At 42.9% G+C, this 22,161-nt stretch overlaps 2 protein-coding genes across 3 annotated transcripts; one reads left to right on the forward strand and one right to left on the reverse strand.

Moving 5' to 3' along the window:
* Positions 1-9,759, reverse strand: LOC135499111 (calpain-A-like). 2 transcript variants are annotated; one of them, XM_064789776.1, is made up of 12 exons: positions 9,682-9,759; positions 9,382-9,594; positions 8,775-8,862; positions 8,308-8,572; positions 3,682-3,853; positions 3,210-3,290; positions 2,869-2,957; positions 2,479-2,650; positions 2,060-2,147; positions 1,660-1,805; positions 985-1,180; positions 1-765 (listed from the first exon to the last, which is right to left on the reverse strand). In XM_064789776.1, exons 2-12 carry the CDS (start codon positions 9,532-9,534, stop codon positions 761-763), a joined length of 1,455 nt encoding a protein of 484 aa, XP_064645846.1. In that variant the 5' UTR covers positions 9,535-9,594; positions 9,682-9,759; the 3' UTR covers positions 1-760. The 2 variants fall into 2 exon arrangements, with proteins under 2 accessions (XP_064645846.1, XP_064645845.1); XM_064789775.1 differs by having other exon boundaries at positions 9,382-9,751.
* A 9,806-nt stretch (positions 9,760-19,565) lies between these two features.
* LOC135499117 (uncharacterized) lies at positions 19,566-21,446 on the forward strand. The gene is made up of 3 exons (XM_064789779.1): positions 19,566-19,663; positions 20,021-20,196; positions 20,450-21,446. Exons 1-3 carry the CDS (start codon positions 19,594-19,596, stop codon positions 20,762-20,764), a joined length of 561 nt encoding a protein of 186 aa, XP_064645849.1. The 5' UTR covers positions 19,566-19,593; the 3' UTR covers positions 20,765-21,446.
* The last annotated feature ends 715 nt before the right edge of the window (positions 21,447-22,161 follow it).

Raw genomic sequence — 22,161 nt, forward strand, 5'->3', positions numbered from 1 at the left:
TTTTAGCTTTCAAATCAATTATTTTATTGAGTACAGTTTTAATAATTCATATTCGACTCGGTTGTAATTACATGTCTAAGGAATTGATTAATTTTGCGTGGGTGATTAATGTTTGGTACTTTTAAAAATATTTTGAATCGACGACTATATGAAAGTTGAATCGAAAATAAAGACTTCGGATCAGGAAATTTGAAATGGCGGCATTGCGAGTTCTGATACATTCTCATATTCTCATATATTCCTCGCAGTTATAGCATATACAGTGTAACTTCCCTAGAAGGATACCTCTCTTGGTCTCAAATTGGTTGCTTCCATTCAATTTGACCTCTCTTATGAATGACAGCACTTGTCACAATCAACCAATGAGAGGACTTAGCTGTCATTTGCTGCGGAAGAGACCAATAGGGAACCAAGCTACACTTAGCAACCGTTACCAATGGGCAAGGAGATTGCACGTGTCAGTCCCAAGGATGTCCTAATGGAGAGGTGCTACTGTAGTGTGATGAGGCGGTCTATACTAGTAGAATATGCTTGGATATCATGTTTGCAGTGGAGAATGGTCGAAATATTGTCATTTGAAAGGAGATGGTCATGAGTCTGAGGTGTGATGCTTTGATTAGCCGGCACAGAAGAGTATTCGATACCCAAGACTGGACGATCATCATGACGACATATTCAATCTGCTCTGCGAGGGAGGACATACGGGATTGAGTTGAAGTTCTAACTCCAGATTCAATTGTACGATAAACACCGCCATATTTTAATCTGAAAAGCAGGAGAAACGAGAACATTAATTCACAGACAGCTAGGGATGAGGTTTATCTGAAGGTGGCCCCCGGACTACCTGGACGAGCATACTCCCATCACTCAAAGACGCAAAAAAAAGAACGTTAGTGTGGGTGGTGAATCTTTCTACATTCTTTGGAGTGTTTTATTTTGGGGTGCACCTATTCGTGTTGGCAGAAAGACCATAAAAGTACCTACGATATAATTCAGTGAATATTCTCAACAGAAAGGATGCCTCTTGGTTGGGTTTGAAGGTACTAGGCATGATGACGTAGTTGCCTGGTTTCCCGGTGAAGCGCGCCGTGACCTCTCTCATGTTTGAATGGCCGGAGTCGACCTTGAGGCGAAGGTCGCGTCTTTCTCCATTGCGGCCTCGGCGGAGGTTGCGGCCTTTCTACAAGAGGAAGTTGAGATGATATGTGAGCAAGGAGGGCCTGAGGGCATATCAGGGAGTTTTCAAAAAGCCCCCTAAACGGCAACGCGAATGCCTACCCAATTGTTGGAGCTCCGATCATGATCACGATGTCGAACGGAGGCAGGCGTTCGCATTGGTGTTTCGGGGGATTTGCGAAAGCTCACTATTAGAGAGCTTCAGACCTTTAGCGTGCTCCAGCATGAAATATACAAACTACAGGCGTGGATAGAGTTTCATAATTGTCTTGTCAGAAGGGAGATACACCATTGTTACGTAATCTGAACCTGAATCTGACCAATCCGGCTCTGCCCATTGATCCCTTTGACAAAACTTCAGCGACACGCAGACCTACCCATCCTGAAGATATCGGGGGTATTCGCTTCTCCGGCCCTCGCTCCTCCGTGTGTGAACTGAAGAAGCGAATATTCATCTCCTGATTTCCTCAGGATGAAACATACCCTGTATATCTTGATACCAATTTGAATATCTTTAATCTTCCTGCTCCCCAACTCCAGTAATGACACAACCATAGTACAATCTCCGTTAGAGTCCTGGTTCTTGTCGGTAAGGTTCACTTTAAACTGAGGATTCTTCCAATAAAGGGCTGAAAATTATGATTAGTAAAAGTTTTATCAGACGATTGACTTTCCCCCAGCCTGTGCCCCTTAATCACACTGGTGAATCAGCTACACATTTCTAGAGGGAATCCCTCGATTCGTGGTGCGATTTCCTCGAAATGTCATCCCTATTCCAGATGTCATCTGTGACCTCTTCACAGAAAATGCTAAGATTTTGCATCAAAATCAAAATTGGATGGCTAGGCATGCCGGTCTACGTTCTGATGATGCTTCCGCCTACCTTGATGAGGAGGATTTCCGCTGCCACCTGCGCTGACATCACGTTCCCATCGACCCTCGTAGCGGATCGTCTTCCATTTCGTTTTATCCTAGAAGGAGAGGATGAAAGCGACTGACACACTGAAAGTCATTAGTTTTCGGCAGAATTCTGTGTCGAAAATATGTCACTATTTTTAAAGTGATAGTTGTCCACTGGCAGTGTTTTGCTCAGAAATGATCAGAAGAAATTACGTCCAGGAGATTTCAGTGATTTCATGCTGGTCTCAAGAGCATCAAGAAAAACACCTCCACCAACAATATCGACGACGACCACAACAACAGCAATGACACTCGGCGCAAAGAAGACAAGATAAATTAGAACAAGCGAAGGCTGCCAATAAATTCAACTCTGCGGCTAGCCGGAAGTGCCATCTTGCTCACCTCATCGAGAGCGAGCGGATCCGTTAGCTCCTCCGGAGACAGGTAACACATGTCCATGTATTGGAAGTTTTGAAACCAGTCATCAAAGGACATCCAGAACTCTCCATCATCCAGTTTGGTGAAGTCAACATCGTCCCTCTGACTTCGGTCAACCTTCTTCCACAAGCTAGAACTGAAATAGAACGTTCGGTAATGGTAGGCCTAGTTTTTTTACCCGTGATCTTTTATCGCCTTGCCCCGAAGATTCTTCAAGGAGCATAGTCATTTGATGCTGTGGCTGCGAAAAAAGGCGCAAATATGGACTTTTAACCAATTGAGGGCTCTATTTAGCCAATGAACAGCCTTGGTGAATCCCGGACTATGATTCCTAAATTTTCTGCTCAATCTTACCGGTCTGACCAGTCCCCGTTCCACTCCTTCCAACCCCACGGATTTCTCAGCCGAACAAGCTTGTGGCGTCTCCCATCCGATGTCTTCAGCTGTTGAGGTAAAACTGGTACAGTCAAGAATAAATCAAGTCGAAGAATGTGAAAGAATGAAGAATGTGAAACTTCCAAATAGCTATTTCTATGGCAATGGCATGCTCTGTTCAGTTCTAAATGATGTATCACTTTGTCCGTAGAGCTACCTGTGTTCAGTAAAACTTGGACTGGCCTTATAAATAAAGGATAGTTATTTTGTCTATTGAAGATACAAAATTCTTAGCTTTCATCAATTCTTGATATTATTACCTCTGCAACAGCCGTTATACTGTAGGCATGACCATTGTAGAGGCCATTCGAAAGACTCGCTTCTCTCGCAAGTTGATCAGCCTAGTACAAAATGAAACATAGAACAATATCAGAATAACAGGTGCAAGTGGCTCTGGTCGAGTGTCCACTCATGTTATACACCCCCATCCAACTACCCCCAAAGTAAGTGTTGCACCAAACTCGTCTGAGCGCGGCAAATGTGTTACCTATTTTAAGGACAAAGTCACAACCACTCCCACTTCCCGGGGCGACTCCAAATTTCGACGACATCAATCCGTTTGCCGGGGACAGCACCGGGGGACAATGTCGCTGTTGTGAGTTGACATTAAACTGTGGCACAGCTCCTGACCCTAAACCGTCCTTTGCCGCGTATTAACCGATCAAAACATTGGTGACTATCATAGTATCGGGACATTTTCTTTAGTAAGCAATTCTGTTGGAAGTACATTACCTCAATGTTTGAGCCCATCATGCAATTGGTTCTGACAGCCTTGTACAAGATGTCATACAGGTTTTTCGGGGCTGTGTCGTCCAGCACGTAGGTCTCTGAGATGCCACCAGTAAAGTCGACCAAAGCCTCTGGCATGAATCCGCCTTCGAGGCTCTCGTAGGAGCCATGAACCCTAAAAATGAAATGAAGAAATGTTGGCCTCTAATGATGATTATTCCCCGTGGGCCCTGTGTAGGAATGCGAGGCGGGTTTGGACACTGCTTGCAAAGTTCGGTCACTCACAAAGGAACTTCTTACAGTTTTTCATTTGATCATTTTTCAATGATCTTATATTGACTCGATTTATTCTTCTAAATATCACGAAATCACAACTTGGAAAAGTTCTCTATTTTTGATATTTTGAGAACATGTCCAAGTTGTCATTTCGTGATATTTGCAAGAATAAATGGTTAATTAGCATTGATATCGATATTTCACTTTAGCATCAATCAGATTATGTATCTATCATTACGTTCTAAAATTTTCAGCATCTTAGTGTCGCTCGTGTTTGCCCTGCAAATCCATCAAAAAATGACACAAAATGATATATTGTTATAATTGATATCTCGACATGTCAGAACCAATAAAACACTGCCAATGTAGTTGTTGATGTCGTACAGATGCTGCATGCAAAAATCAGCTCAAAATTCCAACCGCTTCATGGTTTTTCAAACATTTGGTAAATTTTTGCAAAATTCTGCCTTCCAACTCAAAAACAGGCCTTGGATCCAGGGCCTATATGACAATCCATGAGCATGAATGTATAGGACTGAAAAGCCTGTAAGACCTGGGTACAAGGTATTTTTAAAGTGGTCGGCATCCGCGAACTGTGCGTGATATAACGCTGAAAATGCGAGATATTGATGATAGATACATAATCTGATAGATGTTAAAGCAAAATTTTTCTATCAATGCTAGTTTGGCAGTAATTCTTCAAAATATCACGAAAACGATATTCCCTCTCAATCAACTAGACTTTGATGTTTTCACCCCAAATCTTGGTTCAGTACTCAGACTGACATTGTCTTCCATGTCATCAAGAAAAGTTTCAATTTTTTTTTTGATATTTCGAGAACATGTCCAAGTTGTCATTTAGTGATATTTGCAAGAATAAATGGTTAATTAGCATTGATATCGATATTTCACTTAATCATCAATCAGATTATGTATCTATCATTATGCTCTAAAATTTTCAGCATCTTAGGGTCGCTCGTGTTTGCCCTGCAAATCCATCCAAAAATGACACAAAATGATATATTGTTATAATTGATATCTCGACATGTCAGAACCAATAAAACACTGCCAATGTAGTTGTTGATGTCGTACATATGCTGCATGCAAAAATCAGCTCAAAATTCCAACAGCTTCATGGTTTTTCAAACATTTGGTAAATTTTTGCAAAATTCTGCCTTCCAACTCAAAAACAGGCCTTGGATCCAAGGCCTATATGACAATCCATGAGCATGAATGTATAGGACTGAAAAGCCTGTAAGACCTGGGTACAAGGTATTTTTAAAGTGGTCTGCATCCGCAAACTGTGCGTGATATAATGCTAATAATGCGAGATATTAATGATAGATACATAATCTGATAGATGTTAAAGCAAAATTTTTCTATCAATGCTAGTTTGGCAGTAATTCTTCAAAATATCACGAAAACGATATTCCCTCTCAATCAACTAGACTTTGATGTTTTCACCCCAAATCTTGGTTCAGTACTCAGACAGACATTGTCTTCCATGTCATCAAGAAAAGTTTCAAATTTTTTTTTGATATTTTGAGAACATGTCCAAGTTGTCATTTCGTGATATTTGCAAGAATAAATGGTTAATTAGCATTGATATCGTTATTTCAATTTATCGTCAATCAGATTATGTATCTATCATTACGTTCTAAAATTTTCAGCATCTTAGGGTCGCTCGTGTTTGCCCTGCAAATCCATCCAAAAATGACACAAAATGATATATTGTTATAATTGATATCTCGACATGTCAGAACCAATAAAACACTGCCAATGTAGTTGTTGATGTCGTACAGATGCTGCATGCAAAAATCAGCTCAAAATTCCAACCGCTTCATGGTTTTTCAAACATTTGGTAAATTTGTGCAAAATTCGGCCTTCCAACTCAAAAACAGGCCTTGGATCCAGGGTCTATATTACAATCCATGAGCATGAATGTATAGGACTGAAAAGCCTGTAAGACCTGGGTACAAGGTATTTTTAAAGTGGTCGGCATCCGCAAACTGTGCCTGATATAACGCTGAAAATGCGAGATATTGATGATAGATACATAATCTGATAGATGTTAAAGCAAAATTTTTCTATCAATGCTAGTTTGGCAGTAATTCTTCAAAATATCACGAAAACGATATTCCCTCTCAATCAACTAGACTTTGATGTTTTCACCCCAAATCTTGGTTCAGTACTCAGACTGACATTGTCTTCCATGTCATCAAGAAAAGTTTCAAATTTTTTTTTGATATTTTGAGAACATGTCCAAGTTGTCATTTCGTGATATTTGCAAGAATAAATGGTTAATTAGCATTGATATCGTTATTTCACTTTAGCATCAATCAGATTATGTATCTATCATTACGTTCTAAAATTTTCAGCATCTTAGGGTCGCTCGTGTTTGCCCTGCAAATCCATCCAAAATTGACCCAAAATGATATATTGTTATAATTGATATCTCGACATGTCAGAACCAATAAAACACTGCCAATGTAGTTGTTGATGTCGTACAGATGCTGCATGCAAAAATCAGCTCAAAATTCCAACCGCTTCATGGTTTTTCAAACATTTGGTAAATTTTTGCAAAATTCTGCCTTCCAACTCAAAAATAGGCCTTGGATCCAGGGCCTATATGACAATCCATGAGCATGAATGTATAGGACTGAAAAGCCTGTAAGACCTGGGTACAAGGTATTTTTAAAGTGGTCGGCATCCGCAAACTGTGCGTGATATAACGCTGAAAATGCGAGATATTGATGATAGATACATAATCTGATAGATGTTAAAGCAAAATTTTTCTATCAATGCTAGTTTGGCAGTAATTCTTCAAAATATCACGAAAACGATATTCCCTCTCAATCAACTAGACTTTGATGTTTTCACCCCAAATCTTGGTTCAGTACTCAGACTGACATTGTCTTCCATGTCATCAAGAAAATGTTCAAAATTTTTTTGATATTTTGAGAACATGTCCAAGTTGTCATTTCGTGATATTTGCAAGAATAAATGGTTACTTAGCATTGATATCGATATTTCACTTTAGCATCAATCAGATTATGTATCTATCATTACGTTCTAAAATTTTCAGCATCTTAGGGTCGCTCGTGTTTGCCCTGCAAATCCATCCAAAAATGACACAAAATGATATATTGTTATAATTGATATCTCGACATGTCAGAACCAATAAAACACTGCCAATGTAGTTGTTGATGTCGTACATATGCTGCATGCAAAAATCAGCTCAAAATTCCAACAGCTTCATGGTTTTTCAAACATTTGGTAAATTTTTGCAAAATTCTGCCTTCCAACTCAAAAACAGGCCTTGGATCCAAGGCCTATATGACAATCCATGAGCATGAATGTATAGGACTGAAAAGCCTGTAAGACCTGGGTACAAGGTATTTTTAAAGTGGTCAGCATCCGCAAACTGTGCGTGATATAATGCTGAAAATGCGAGATATTGATGATAGATACATAATCTGATAGATGTTAAAGCAAAATTTTTCTATCAATGCTAGTTTGGCAGTAATTCTTCAAATATCACGAAAACGATATTCCCTCTCAATCAACTAGACTTTGATGTTTTCACCCCAAATCTTGGTTCAGTACTCAGACTGACATTGTCTTCCATGTCATCAAGAACATTTTGAATTTTTTTTTGATATTTTGAGAACATGTCCAAGTTGTCATTTCGTGATATTTGCAAGAATAAATGGTTAATTAGCATTGATATCGATATTTCACTTTAGCATCAATCAGATTATGTATCTATCATTACGTTCTAAAATTTTCAGCATCTTAGGGTCGCTCGTGTTTGCCCTGCAAATCCATCCAAAAATGACACAAAATGATATATTGTTATAATTGATATCTCGACATGTCAGAACCAATAAAACACTGCCAATGTAGTTGTTGATGTCGTACAGATGCTGCATGCAAAAATCAGCTCAAAATTCCAACCGCTTCATGGTTTTTCAAACATTTGGTAAATTTTTGCAAAATTCTGCCTTCCAACTCAAAAACAGGCCTTCGATCCAGGGCCTATATGACAATCCATGAGCATGAATGTATAGGACTGAAAAGCCTGTAAGACCTGGGTACAAGGTATTTTTAAAGTGGTCGGCATCCGCACACTGTGCGTGATATAACGCTGAAAATATGGGATATTGATGATAGATACATAATCTGATAGATTCAAATATTGTCACGAAATTACAACTTGGACATGTTCTCAAAATATCAAAAAAAAATTGAAAATTTTCTTGATGACATTCAAGACAATGTCAGTCTGAGTACTGAACCAAGATTTGGGGTGAAAACATCAAATTCTAGTTGAAGAGCTACTGCACAACTCACTTTGCGTAGGCTTTCTCCATCAGAGGAGCCCAGAACTCATTCGGTTCTTCCATGTTGTGAGCAAATACCAGTTCACCGCTGACTGTCGGCAGGTAGTCATCAATGACAACCTCTACCCACTTCCCATAGCGCCAAAACCGAAATCGGAAGATCCCAGCATATTCGCCATCTTTGAATGACTGTCCCTTTGGCTGTATCACATTGTAGAAAAGGTTCCTGTTGCTGACCGCCAGACAGGCGGATGCGGCGATGAACCAACAGTCACCTGAAGTAGGCAGAGAAATGAAATAAAGCTTTCTTCGCATTACCGCTAAGCTTTTCAGAGGGATATAGGCAGGAGTAGAGGATCAAATTGGTCATCTTCGAATAGCTGATATACATATAGTTTCGATGTATTGTTAGATGGGAGAGATCCCTATTAGGGACTTTGTGTAACCTAACTGGTCCTGATCAAAATCTAGACTTACTCAGTTGACCCTGATCAAAATCTGCCCTGGTCGCTCCATTCCGAATGAAAAGTGGCTTCAGAGAACTTCGCTGGCCTTTGAGAATTTCCTGCAACAAATTTTTCTATGAGGTAAAAGTTATATGACAGAGAATCCTGCTCCGAACCGGTTGGGAGGCTGTATGGCGCCATAGATGCCACACCTAACCAATGGGGAGGCTGTATGGCGCCATAGCTGCCACAATCAACCAATGGGGAGGCTGTATGGCGCCATAGCTGCCACAACCAACCAATGGGGAGGCTGTATGGCGCCTTAGCTGCCACACCTAACCAATGGGGAGGCTGTATGGCGCCATAGCTGCCACAATCAACCAATGGGGAGGCTGTATGGCGCCATAGCTGCCACAACCAACCAATGGGGAAGCTGTATGGCATCATGACTGCCACAAGTGTTTAGGCTCCGCTTTCTTACTCAATTTAACGCGAGACCTTGTCCTCCCTCAGGTCGATGGAATCCCTGTAAGGTGTATATGCATGGACCCTGGCCGCAGATGTGACTGTTAAGATAATGCGTCGGAGTCAGTATGAACTCGGCTTTTGGTTTGATGGACACAACCTAACTTACTTACAGCTGGTCTTTTCCACACTACATTTCCAATATCTCTCCCTATTGACACATCTTCGGCGGGGAAGTCAAGGTCATGAAAAAGCTTCTTCTTCTTGAGCAGAGAATGTTTTATCTCGTGGTAGCTTCCTCCGCTTGACGCCATTACTTGTTGCATTTAGACCAGGCAGCTTAGTTTAACGTGACCATCTTCTTTTTGAAGGAACATCCTCGACACCTATTTGAAAGAGCAAAATTTACCGAGAATTTTAGAGAAAAAATAGAGAACGGTTGAGATATTGACAGTTTTAATCCGATGCCTCACTGAATTTGAACAGCTCTTATCGCCGTCACAATCTTTAGCCAGCACATGGAATTCACCAAACAGACTGCTCTCAAGACCTTTGTGCACGGTTGAGTATAAAGTCCTTGCCCCATATCTATTCACGTTGTCCTTATTTATTATCGACCATGGCCTCATTTCTGCAACATCTGCGTCAAACTCGAACAATGGACCACTCCGAGCGTAGCGAAGTGATATCAAAGGGACAACTTTGGCATGAGATATGTTGGTTTTTCATTCAAAAATGGCTTCCAGGAGGACCGTGATTTCTCCAAACAGGATAACTGAAATGCTCTAGAGAATGGGTTGTGACCGGAGGCCTGCCTGAAATACACACGCATTTAAACTGCTGTCGGTGAAATATGATATGCCGCTAAACACCACGGAAAATCGCTGAACGCTCAATGCGAAAAATTCAATCCCAAAATATCAAACGATGACAAAAACCTGTCAACAATTATTACCCGATACACATACATATGATTTTCTAACGAGAGCGCTAATGGGCTTCGTGGTGTACAGTAACTCACTGGCAAGTAGGCTATCCGTGAAGTTCAATATATACCCTGAACCCCGAGCCTTAAGAGGTGAGTCCAGGTTCCAAGAACCTCCTCTCCGTAATATATATCGCCTGTCCAGGAAAGGCCGTGGGATATCTTCGCCAAATTGCCTCTGTGACCTTTTATGATAGAGCATACTATAATTGCAGATTCGGAACAGGGTTTGTGTGTACGTCTAAAACTATATGCAGTGCTCCTACGTCGGTTTTTTGAAGTATCGACTTTTGTTCGGGGATTCCTAACGCCAATACCCAAAAACCCGCCGCGCTGAGGTAGGAGTTGACGAGCACCATAACGCAATGGCTCACACAAGGAACCCATTAGCTCAGCAATCCCCAACGGAATTGACATTTGACCCCGAAACGGAAATGACATCACAAAAACCAACGGAGGACCCACGCCTCATCGAAATGCTTGAGGCGATTTATTTCATTGTTTCCAACTACGTCTGGATCTTACCGGTAACCATCGGCATCCCGGGAAACATCATTTCAATTTTTGTAGCCAATCGGAAGCATAATAGGAGTCTGTCGCCATGCATCTATATGACGGCCATGGCGCTGGCGGACACCATGATGTTGATCCAACAGTCTTGGTTCTTTCCGTTTCCCGCCACGCTCTGGGGGATTGGCGCCTTTATCGAGAGACGTGACATCCTCTTTAAGTAAGTTGATTGTTGTGACATCCTCTTTAATCAAATCGTGACATCCTCCTTCCAGAATCATATTCAAAGATGGCCCTCATAACGGCCACCTTTGATCAAAGAGGCCAAAAAAGATAAAAGAGCTTCTGAGCGCCTGTGGCGTAGAACCAAACTTACTGTTCATCTCGAGATGTTTCGTGAGTCAAGAACGAGCTATAACAAACTACTTCGTGCAACGAAGGCACAGTATTTCCAGGACAAAATCATCGAAGTGAAATCGGATAGAAAAGCCCTTCAAAGGGTTTTTAATGACATTCTCCTCAAGGACAAGGAGGTCAAACTGCCCGACCATGACGATCCTGCCAAGCTTGCCGATCAGTTCGCGGAATATTTCGATGAGAAAGTAAAGGGCATCCGTCAAGGACTTCCTGCCCGGAGTGATGTGCGATGGCCAACGACAGCATCAAACACCCAACCATCACTTGGGTGTTTCGATCCAGTTGATGACGCTGAATTGCTTAGTGTTATCAAACGGTCACCTAAGAAGTCGTGTGACCTTGACCCCATGCCAACTTGGTTGCTAGTATCCTCCATCTCAGCAGTCATTCCCATCATCAAGGTGATCGTAAACAGATCCATGGCTGATGGAGTGGTGCCAGACTCGATGAAAGAAGCGTTGGTTTTTCCTCTGCTCAAAAAACCATCCCTAGACCAGGAGATTATGAAAAACTATCGACCTGTCAGCAATCTGACTTTCCTCTCAAAGGTACTTGAACGAGTGGTCGCTGCGCGCCTCAAAGCGTACATGGACATTCACGATCTCCATGACACTTTCCAGTCAGCATACAAGCAGGGTCACAGCACGGAGACTGCCCTGCTTAAGGTACAGAACGACATTCGATGCATGGTGGACGAACATGGAGCCGCGATTCTCGTTCTTCTTGATCTTAGTGCCGCGTTTGACACAGTTGACCACGAGATTCTCCTTGGTAGATTGGGTGATTTGTTGGGTGTATCTGGCACTGCCCTTGCATGGTTCCGCTCATACCTGACATGCCGTAGTCAGCGTGTGGTAATAAACGGGAACCTATCGACTGCGAAACCACTTTGCTTTGGTGTCCCTCAAGGATCGGTCCTTGGACCGATTCTTTTCCTCGTTTACATTCTACCACTCGGAGAACTGCTTAGAGGATGTGACATTCAAAGGCATGGATTTGCGGATGACACACAGGTCTACAGGGCCATTACTGCCTTGCGCAACAGATCTGCTATCCCTCATCAGGTGAAGGAGCTGAGTGAGAAACTGGCAATCATTCACCAGTGGCTTGCCGATAACAAGCTGAAAGGAAATCCAGATAAGACTGAAGTCCTCCTGTTTGGCACCCCGCAGTCGCTCAGGTCACTGGACATGCATTCAATCGATGTCGCGGGAACTGGGATTAGTGTGTCAAATGTTCCTATTAGGAATCTAGGTGTGCTTTTTGACTCATCCCTCTCTATGGACGCCCATGTGAGCAACATCGTCCGTGTGTGTTCTTATCACCTGCGCAACATTGGCAGAGTAAGAAAAGAGTTGACTGATGAAGCTGCTGGGTGCCTGACTCGGGCGATGGTCCTTTCTCGCCTCGACTACTGTAATAGCAGCCTTGCTGGCTGCAGTCAGTCATCCGTGGCCAGACTTCAACTTGTCCAAAACCGTGCAGCCAGACTTGTTACCAGAACTAGGCGCTCTGATCACATCACGCCTGTCCTGAAGGAATTGCACTGGCTGCCGGTGGAGCAAAGAATGATTTACAAGTTGTTGGTCCTGGTCTACGGAGCGATACATGGCACAGCCCCCGGGTACCTTTGCAGCCTCATCACTCCCTACGTGCCAACCCGGCCACTAAGATCAGGGTCGCAGGATATTATAACTCAGCCAACATATAGACTCAAAACGTTTGGTGGGAGAGCATTCGAGATTCTTGCTCCCCAAATGTGGAACACTTTGGACGCCACACTGCGACAAGAGACCTCATTGGCCACATTCAAAAGTTCTCTAAAGACATTTCTATTTCGAGACTATTTCGGGGTGTGATTCAAACTAGGTGGGGAGCGCCACAGAACATTGCGACAGTGATATGGGGCGCTATAGAAATGCTAATTCTATCTATATCTATCTTTATATAACAGCCCCCTTCGACACTAGCATTGGTTGTTTGACGTCAGAGACTAACATTCCTTCCATATTAGGTTCGAATGGTAACCTAAATTACATAGGCCTGGAATCCTTTACGACGCCTTATTTCAAGATGGCCGCTATGTCGCGCCATTTTGGGTAATACATGTGTAGGTCTCCCTTATAGTTTAAATAGCACATAGCCTCAATTTTGAGATGCTCTCCTGACAAAATGAGGTTGACCATTTCAATTCAAGATGGCCGCAATGTCGAAATTTTTTGGATTATGCATGATCTTTCTTTTGTTTAAGATTCGAATGGTACATTACCTATACATCGGGGATGCTTTCCGGATTTTTCCTGGCAGAGATGAGTATTGACCGTCTGATCGCAGTCAGGTTTCCCATGAAGGCCCCGAGGATGTGTACCACGGCCAGGGCGAAGAAAACGGTCATCGTCTCCGCCATCCTCATCATCTTGGTCAATCTGAATGTATTCTTTACGATGCAGTTTATCAAGGATCCGTTGACAGGTAGAGTGGCAATTAGTTGCGTCTCGACCACACACTATTGACGCTTGGTTGCCACACATCTGACCTACATGATTTCGTCCAAAATTTCTTCTTGTTGAAAAATAAAGTTGAAATTATTTTCATATGCGTGTATGCTGCCTGACATATCATGAAAAAATCAAGTAAGGTATTACGAAAATACGTAATTTTAAGACGTTATGAACGAAAATGCTTCATGCCCATGGTGATTTTAGCATCTATATTCCTGTCTAATGTTACAAAAATTAGATGATTGTTAGAAGTACCTATAACATTCCTTGATGCCTTATTTTATTCCTGTATATGCTCATATTCTCATGTTTTTCTCTCTAGGAGTAGAAATCTTGGTCATAAGAGTGCCAGATCACGAAATCGTCGAACTTCTAGTATCTGGCTTTCAATTTGTCTTCGGAACTATCTGCCCCTTTCTGATAATATTTTGCAGTAACATCATAATCATCGCCACGGTTCGCACCGCGGCAAAACAAAGATCTGTACTTTCAACGACGCAACAACAACACGCGGTAAAAGATAAACAAAATGACACGCAATTTTTGACCCGGATGTTGATTTTCGTTTCCTGTGCTTACGTCATCACCTCATTACCATATCGTATTTTCCACGTGATCATGGATGTACCGGAAATGTCTGAGTTGTATGACATGGGGAACAGTTACTGGAATTTGAGGTACAATATCATCGGTTGGATGTTCTTTCACTGGTGGTGCTGTAACTATTGTATCAATTTTTATTTATATTGCGTGGGCGGTGGTCACAGATACAGAGACGACACGAAGGAGGTCATCAGGCTGATTACAAAATGTCTCTGCTGCAGGAGAAAACGACGGTAGATGCCCTCCCAATTGCGAGAAGTTACTGATAATCAACCTCTTCATCCGGGGACTATTGATTAGCAATTCAAAATGGCTGCACAGCTTTTCAGATGTTCCCAGGGATCAATAAGGTGACCACCGGAAGGTGGGAGCGCACTGACCCATGAGAATAGAGGTTGACTGATGATCGAGTTGTCCATTAATCGAGTGTTCTAATTTTGCATTTGAAATTTCGCGGCCACTGCGGTTTCCCGCTGAAGCGGAATCTGTCCTTTGCGTTAGAATTACCCTACGTCGGGCTTTCACGACGATGCCCAACCTGTTTTGAGATGAGATAACTGCTCCTATTGTACCCTGGCGAGCGGAACATATCAATGTTCACCTGTAAACCGTGCTAAGTCGCAGGAGTAGTCGATCAGATCAATGAGCAACAGCTACGAATGAGGAGGCCGTCAAGCTATATATGTATTCGGGTGGATGTGAAATGGCCAATTTCGTCCGGTATGGGGCGCGTTCCCCCGAGTATATATTGATTGAGGTCGACACAGTAGAATTAAACCAAACTTCGTCATTTGCAAAAGTTACTCCATTTCTTGCACCCTTCGAAATTTGGCTGAAATCGCTTAATACATTCGGAGATAGGTCGACCTTTTGTTCCCATGATAGCCACAGGTAGGGCAGGTTGCGGCAGTGGAGGAAACCAAAATAGTGTGTTCGTCGTTAAACTCGTCTCTCTCAATCTCTCAAAGGTTGAATACAGGTAACACCTTTCTCTTAATTCCATTGCTACGAATGCGGAGGAGATGGGAGTTACTAGGTTCACAAACTCCAAACAGCACTGAACTTCTACATGTTTTCTCAGTAGAACCACATTCCAAACCATGACATGTGACCGAGGCTGGGCGATGTCCTGGTGACCTCCGAACCAGGAACCAGAAACCACGGTGGGTAAAGGTATTGGTTTACCTTAACAACACAATAGAAACAAGGCCCTCCCATTACACTTGGGACAGAGTAAGCAACAGCACCACTCCCAGAACTCAGAGTGTATGTAGACCACCCTGAGGGAATTAGGGGCTAATATTCGCTTCTCATAGAGCCGCAGAAACGATCTTTAACCCCTGATTTATTCAGGGGGGTGGAGACCCTTGCTGTTGCTCGGCAATCTCACATCATTCACCGTTAAATGGGCTTTTTAATGTCTGAACGATACCGTTAACACGCTGGAAACTATCCGTGAAGTTCAGTGTCCCGAACCCCGAGACTTACGGGTTCCGAACACTTCCTCTATTTGAGTGCCGAGTACGTTAATATTATTCATCTAGGAAAAGCACCCCCATCGTTTTCAAATATACATGCATGACATTTCATGGAAAGACTTTCTTACGCTAAACACGTGGGAAACAAAAGTAAAAAATGCGGCCATGTGCACAATGGTGAGATCTCGCGATACTCATGAGAATTGGGTCTGACGTAGATTTGGTTTGGCACCATCTCCGGATGTGAAGAATTTGCTCAGTAGATCAAAAGTACGCTATAGTAAACTCTGCTAGTCGATCACTGAGGAGCAGTTACCAAGGGCGACGCTTGGAGATTTGGTTCAGCAGCGTGGAGCGACGCCCGTGTGGTTGGCGCAGTCGCAATGCTTGCAAACGGAACCAGAACTCTAGTTGGGTAGCGGAAGGATCACACCAACGAACAACATCGTGAGAACACACATTACGATTGTTCCGTGGTTCCAAATGGCGCAGGCACCGCATATTAGCTCATCTGAAAAGTGAAAAGATATTTTAGAGTCAAACCTCGTGTAGAGTTAACTTAGCCGACATTCTTAGACATTGTAACTTTTATGGTTTATCAGCCAACACAAATATGCACCGCGTAGAAGATTTTCAGTGACCTCAGAGGTTTTTCACAATCTCAACTATCTCATTTGGTCATTTCATTTTACCAAACCTACCAGCCCTAAACCGCAATGAGGGAACTTACCCACGGAAGTGACATTCTGGTCCGGGCCGCAGACCGTATCCGAACTGACTGTGGCCTTGGCTAACGTACAGCTAAATTCGTCACATCTGCAAAAGTAATGTGGCATTGAGGTAAATGTATCCTGAAACGTCTCTACAAGATGAACGACTGCCTTTGTCAACTAATGATATCGCTAAGGGTCGCAGCAGTAACACCAGCCACCTGCCCGCACCAAACTGACCAAGAACGCTTACTTGTGGCTCGATTACAATAGATTTGTTGTGGTTTTTAGTCCATGACCTCCTTCACCTTCCCAATAGGCAAAAATGCTTTTATTCCGCGCGAGTTGTAGTAGTTGTCGTTATTAAATCTGTATCTTGTTACTAACACAGTCACCGGGATGCACTCCTGAATTTCGTCATTGAGATCCGAATACGTCTCGCCCGATACACAGTCAATGCAACCACCCCTGTAGTCCACCCCCTGTCCCCCTGGGCAGGGGGTAAAATTGATCATGCAGAGGTCAACGGAGTCATAGTCACTATAGAACCCCGAGAGACACTGACAGATTGCATCGTGCGTTCCATTTCCCTCAAAGCGATATTTAGTCCCGTATCTTCCGCTGCAGTACCGACTGAAAGAGAAAATTGCGCCGCTGCTGTTGTCGTCGTTATTATTCATACTTACTCAGTCACCGGGATACACTCCTGCTCAGTGTCGTTTCGATCCGAGTACGTATCGCCCAATACACAATCGCGACAACCGCCCCTCAAGTCCGGTTCTTGGCCAGGTGGGCACGGGTACTGCCAGTTCACAGAGCAGAGGCCGACGAAATCGGAGTCGCTATAGAAACCAGAAAGACACTCGCAAATCGCATCGTGAGTACCATTTCCTTCGAAGGCGTAATAGTTTCCGTATTTGGCGCTGCAGTAGAAGCTGAAAGAGGTAACGATGTCTAGATGTGGTAGGAAGATTTGTCCTAGGGTAGACTGATAGTCCCTGTAATAATGGATTGCCGCACATGGACACTGCCGCTAAATTGAACAGCATTTAACCAAAACAAAATAACGACTGCAGCCTGTGGCAGACGTTGAAGAAGCCGTTGTGGTCGTCGTTAATACTTACTGCTTTCTGCAATGGTTGTTGTAGTTTCCAAGCGTAAGGTAGCCGGCATTGTAGGACCACCCGTTCATGTAGTAGGGGTAGTAGGGGCACGGCTGGCAGTAGCCGTACAAGTCAGTTTCGGAGCCGTTACATCGGACAGGCTCGGTAGCTGTTAGAAACAGAATGTACTCAACAGTATGTAAAATAACGAAACTTGAATGGTTCTCATCAGAAAACTGAACAATTCTCAGTCAAAAGTTCGACAAAACTCGGAAACAATACATAGTAAGTGCGTACCTGGTCCACAAGTGATGTTATACTCGCAGCACCCTTGTGTTCCATTGCTGAGTGTGTAGTTCCTGGCGGATGGGCACGAGATTGACGTTGTGTTGACCGTTCGAGTGGACAGGGCAAAGATGGTTGCTGATAGTACCACAACGACCGCCAGGTGGCGCAAATATACCTTAAAAGAAAGGAATTATAATTTCCTGAAGGGTCATCTTGACAGAAACCATGCAGTCCTATCAGTACCCGATATGTAGGTCAATTTTCACCACCTGCACATTGACATGATAACTGTATAGTAACAATGCATACTTTTATTTACTTGTGCCACAGACAAAAACAAAGAATGTGAGTAGCGTAGGCCCTTTACAGAAAGATTTGTAATTGGAAGTACATGTAACTTACTCGATCTCCAGAAGGCATGCTATGATTCGGTTGATGGCCAGGCTATGACTATTCCTCTGTCTTTGGCAGTTACAGGTCACCCATTTGGTCAGCTATCAACCCCAAAATCAAGTATACACCAATAATTTAAGTATGTTAGTCCAAGGAAGTCCAATAGAACCCCCTTGGTAAGTCCGTCGTGGCAAGAAGAGATCGTGTTTACACCAGGGCAAAGAATACACAAAAGCCATTTTAAAACAAACTTAACCACAAGCCGTGCCGTAACTTTAAGAAAAATAACTACATGTACATCGTAGAGTCAACTTTGTCCCACTCAGTTAAGTACACACAACGTGTATATTCTATTTTTACGGCCTTGTTCCTTGCTGAAGGACGAGTTCCACTATAGCGCGAAACTACCCCGGTTTCCAGTTTCGGTGAAATTTTGAATGCAATCAAAAATAACCAACTCGGGTGGAAAAACGGCAAACTGGGGGGGGGGGGGGGGGGGGGACAGAGATCCTGCAAATCGGAAGTACTTGTATTTGTCAAATTGACCGACTAATGTATGTTAGTTCTTAGTACATACTCTTCGAAGATAATCACACAACCCTACAATTGTGTTTGCTTCATCGTAAAACAGCCACCCTGACCCTTTTTATTGGCGGCCACGTACCTGCAAAACAGATTTAAGCCGTTTTCCCCTAAAATGGTGCTTTCTACAAGCTTATAACTTTTTCCCAGATTTAACCAGCGAGGAACGCTTTCATAGTCAGATAGATATATCCAAGCCTGAACTTTTCCGTGTACTTCATATTGGTCACCTAGGCAACCTCAGTAAACTAACAAAATATCACGGAATGGCGAGCGGCGAACTCTCAGAGTTTTTGAAAATTCGCACTGGGGCGCTTTTCTATTTGGTTTTAGAATAAAGAGGTTTGCATGTTATAGCAGTTTAATGAATTTGCCACGCTATCATATTTAGGCGTGTTGTGGAAAACTGTAGAATTTCCTTGAATCAACTAGGCCTACCCAAAATCACGTCTGTGGGAAATTTGCTTCGGCCCACCAGGGTGTGATGAAATGTGCCTCCGCATGTCGGCACCAGGATGTTGTTGCTTGAACGAGGTGGAATTAGCATAGTTATGAATTTTCGTGTTTAATTCCAACATCCTCTCTAAACCTCGTCCCCTTCGGTAAATGAGTCGAACTTGCAATGCGATGATCAATATCGTTGATTCGACGCTTCGCCCGGGGAACGAGAAATAGAATATTCACGTGATAGCAACTGACCAATCACCACAACGAAGACAGCAGGTGATTGAATTGTCAGTATAAATTGTTGATTTCGTCCCAAAAGCGATCACTTTCACAGAAAATTCGTATTTTTGTTCTACAAATACTTTTGAATGAGTTTCAAAATGTCCTCTCAGTTTTTCGTTAGCTTTTTCGTGTTAGCTGCTCTGGCTTTAATGGAGGGTAAGTTACTTAAATATCTTTCAACAACAAGTTTCGGTGCCCGTATTCCCGTGGTTCTAAGCTTCTTTGCGAAGTCTTGGGATGGTTTCGCCCCCTGAGACGGCTAACTTGGTGTTTCCTGCTCGAATCCTGGGTTTCGTCCCAGTTGGTGGTTACAGATGGCACTGATGATCTTAAGCCGCCAATTCGTAGCCTAAAACTGCTACAGTACCATGCACTCCCCAAATGATAGGACTTTGCTAACATTTGCTCCGTAGCAAAAGTATGCTAGTAAACGGTGCTAGTATCACTGAGCAACCGTTACCAATGAATGGCGAGGCTTGGAGATTGAGTACCATGTTCTTCTGGATCTTCCAGGTGTTTTTTGCCTGAAATGTCAGCAGTGTTGCTACACAGATGACACCACGGGCTCAATTGCAGTCCCTCAAATGGCAGGTGACTCGGCCATCGTGTGTGCCCCAGCCAACATGGACTGTCTGTTTGGGGCCAAGAAGTTCGAGCAGGATTGTGGAACCGGCGACTGGAGATGTCTGGTAAGTCAAAACGATTCCAAACGATTTTTGCTTTTTTTTCTCGCCCTACCTAAAGGACCAAAAACTGGCAGCCACAGGATTAGAATTGCTTCCAATGGCGGCGCCAATCCTCGATCATTCTCACTTGGTGACTTTGATTCTTTGGAAGTGACCAGGGCCAGGTTTGTTGCCAATGGACACACGATCATTGTGTGTATGGCAAAAAAGTAATAAATGTCTCATCTTATCTTATATTTCATTTGGACTTTTACAGTCTGCCTTGAGATCATCGTCGACCCCAACCAAACAGGTCCTGATCCGGATGTGTCAGAAGAAAACGCCCGATTCTGGATCGCCGAATTGTGACGGAACAGAACCCGTCACGATCAAAGCTGGCGTAGGTCCAGCACCCCCCATTGTAGCGATCCCCGGCGATCCCGGACTCACTCACTGCTGCGACGACAACAACTGCATCACCAAGGATGATCTGTGGACGAAAGCATGCCCGGAGAAGCCGAATGCCGCAAGTCGCACTGGCTTCAATTTCATGTTTTTCCTTTTTATTTTTTTAGTCGTGAAGTTCTTTTAACTTGCTTCGTTAGATTCAAATGGTGGCTTTGCTGTGCATGTAATAATCCCACTCCAATCGTCAGAAGTTGATCGACACGTGCCTGCTAGATATTAGTAACCTTTGGTCATCACAACGACAGAAACAAACGCTTTGAGAACAGAATAGATTTTCCAAACAACCAAACATCTTTAGGATAATTTCTCAGAGGCACAAATGATCACTTTTTGCAATTTTAGAAAACGCTGGTTTATATTCGTGATGCTCTTTGAGGCGTTGAAGCATACATTCGCGGCCCATCCTTGACTACAATCATACTTATGGTGACGTCACACTTGAATACGCAGACTGCTGTGCTGCCGAATAGCATCATGCACTACAATATAGCACGAGTCAAAATTAAGTCCTTGTGTGACAAATTGGACACACATGTCCCTCATCACATTAAAGACTGAACAAGATTATTCCTCATTACATTAAATATGTTTTTCTCCAATTGTTCATCAGATATAGACTTTACAGGTTTATTGTTTTACAAAACGGCGTCAACTTCACCAATTTTATTGCTTTGCCTGAGTATGTACACGTATAATACAGTTATCTTGGTTACATTGTATCCAAATTGTTTTTAATAAATTACACTCTACACAATATAATAGTCTATTTATCATTCTTGCCTATGGAGGGGTAAATGTGTCTTGAGAGCTTCGTCTGCAACCACCACGATGGCCTTGGAGGACTTCTCTTGCCTAAAAGAATAACACACAGCTAAGATTTGGTCCGACTATCGCATGTTCTGTGCAGCAACAGCTTCTGACCTTCACGCTTCAAACTACCATTGGTAACAGAAGCTGTCAATAGTCGATGCGGCAAATAGGAGAGGGTCACTGAGTCAACATATTGTCGTCTTTTGTAAGTGTGCTAGTCATCATAAAACTGGTCCTGGATCTAAATGCTCCAGATGGCTAGAACTCCTCCCTCATGGCACCTCTGTAGGGATAACCATACATCTTAAGGATAGGATACAACACAAGTTTGAATGTCCTGGAATAATTCGCGTCTCTTTACGAGACTAAACCAGACTGTAATGTCACATCCTTCGAACTCCAAGGACACATAGATACACATTGAGCGCAAAATTTTTAAACTAGGGAGATTTCGCAAGCCCTCACGAGCGAAGATGTATGAAAGATGGTCGGTGGCGTCATGAAATCCTGCTTAAGTTCAGTTACGCGATATTCGTAAATCGGCTCAATCATTGATACCATGATGACTATACAGATATAGGAAACCAGACAGAGGTCTTCAGAACTATGAACTTCATACATAGACGTTGGTCTCCGCAAGGCTTGGAAAAACTGTCTCTTCTTCTCGATCGTCAACTGCTTACATACAAGTTGGCTATCTCATTCGGGGTT

This window comes from Lineus longissimus, chromosome 14, assembly GCF_910592395.1.
Source record: "Lineus longissimus chromosome 14, tnLinLong1.2, whole genome shotgun sequence".
Classification (NCBI taxonomy): Eukaryota; Metazoa; Nemertea; class Pilidiophora; order Heteronemertea; family Lineidae; genus Lineus; species Lineus longissimus.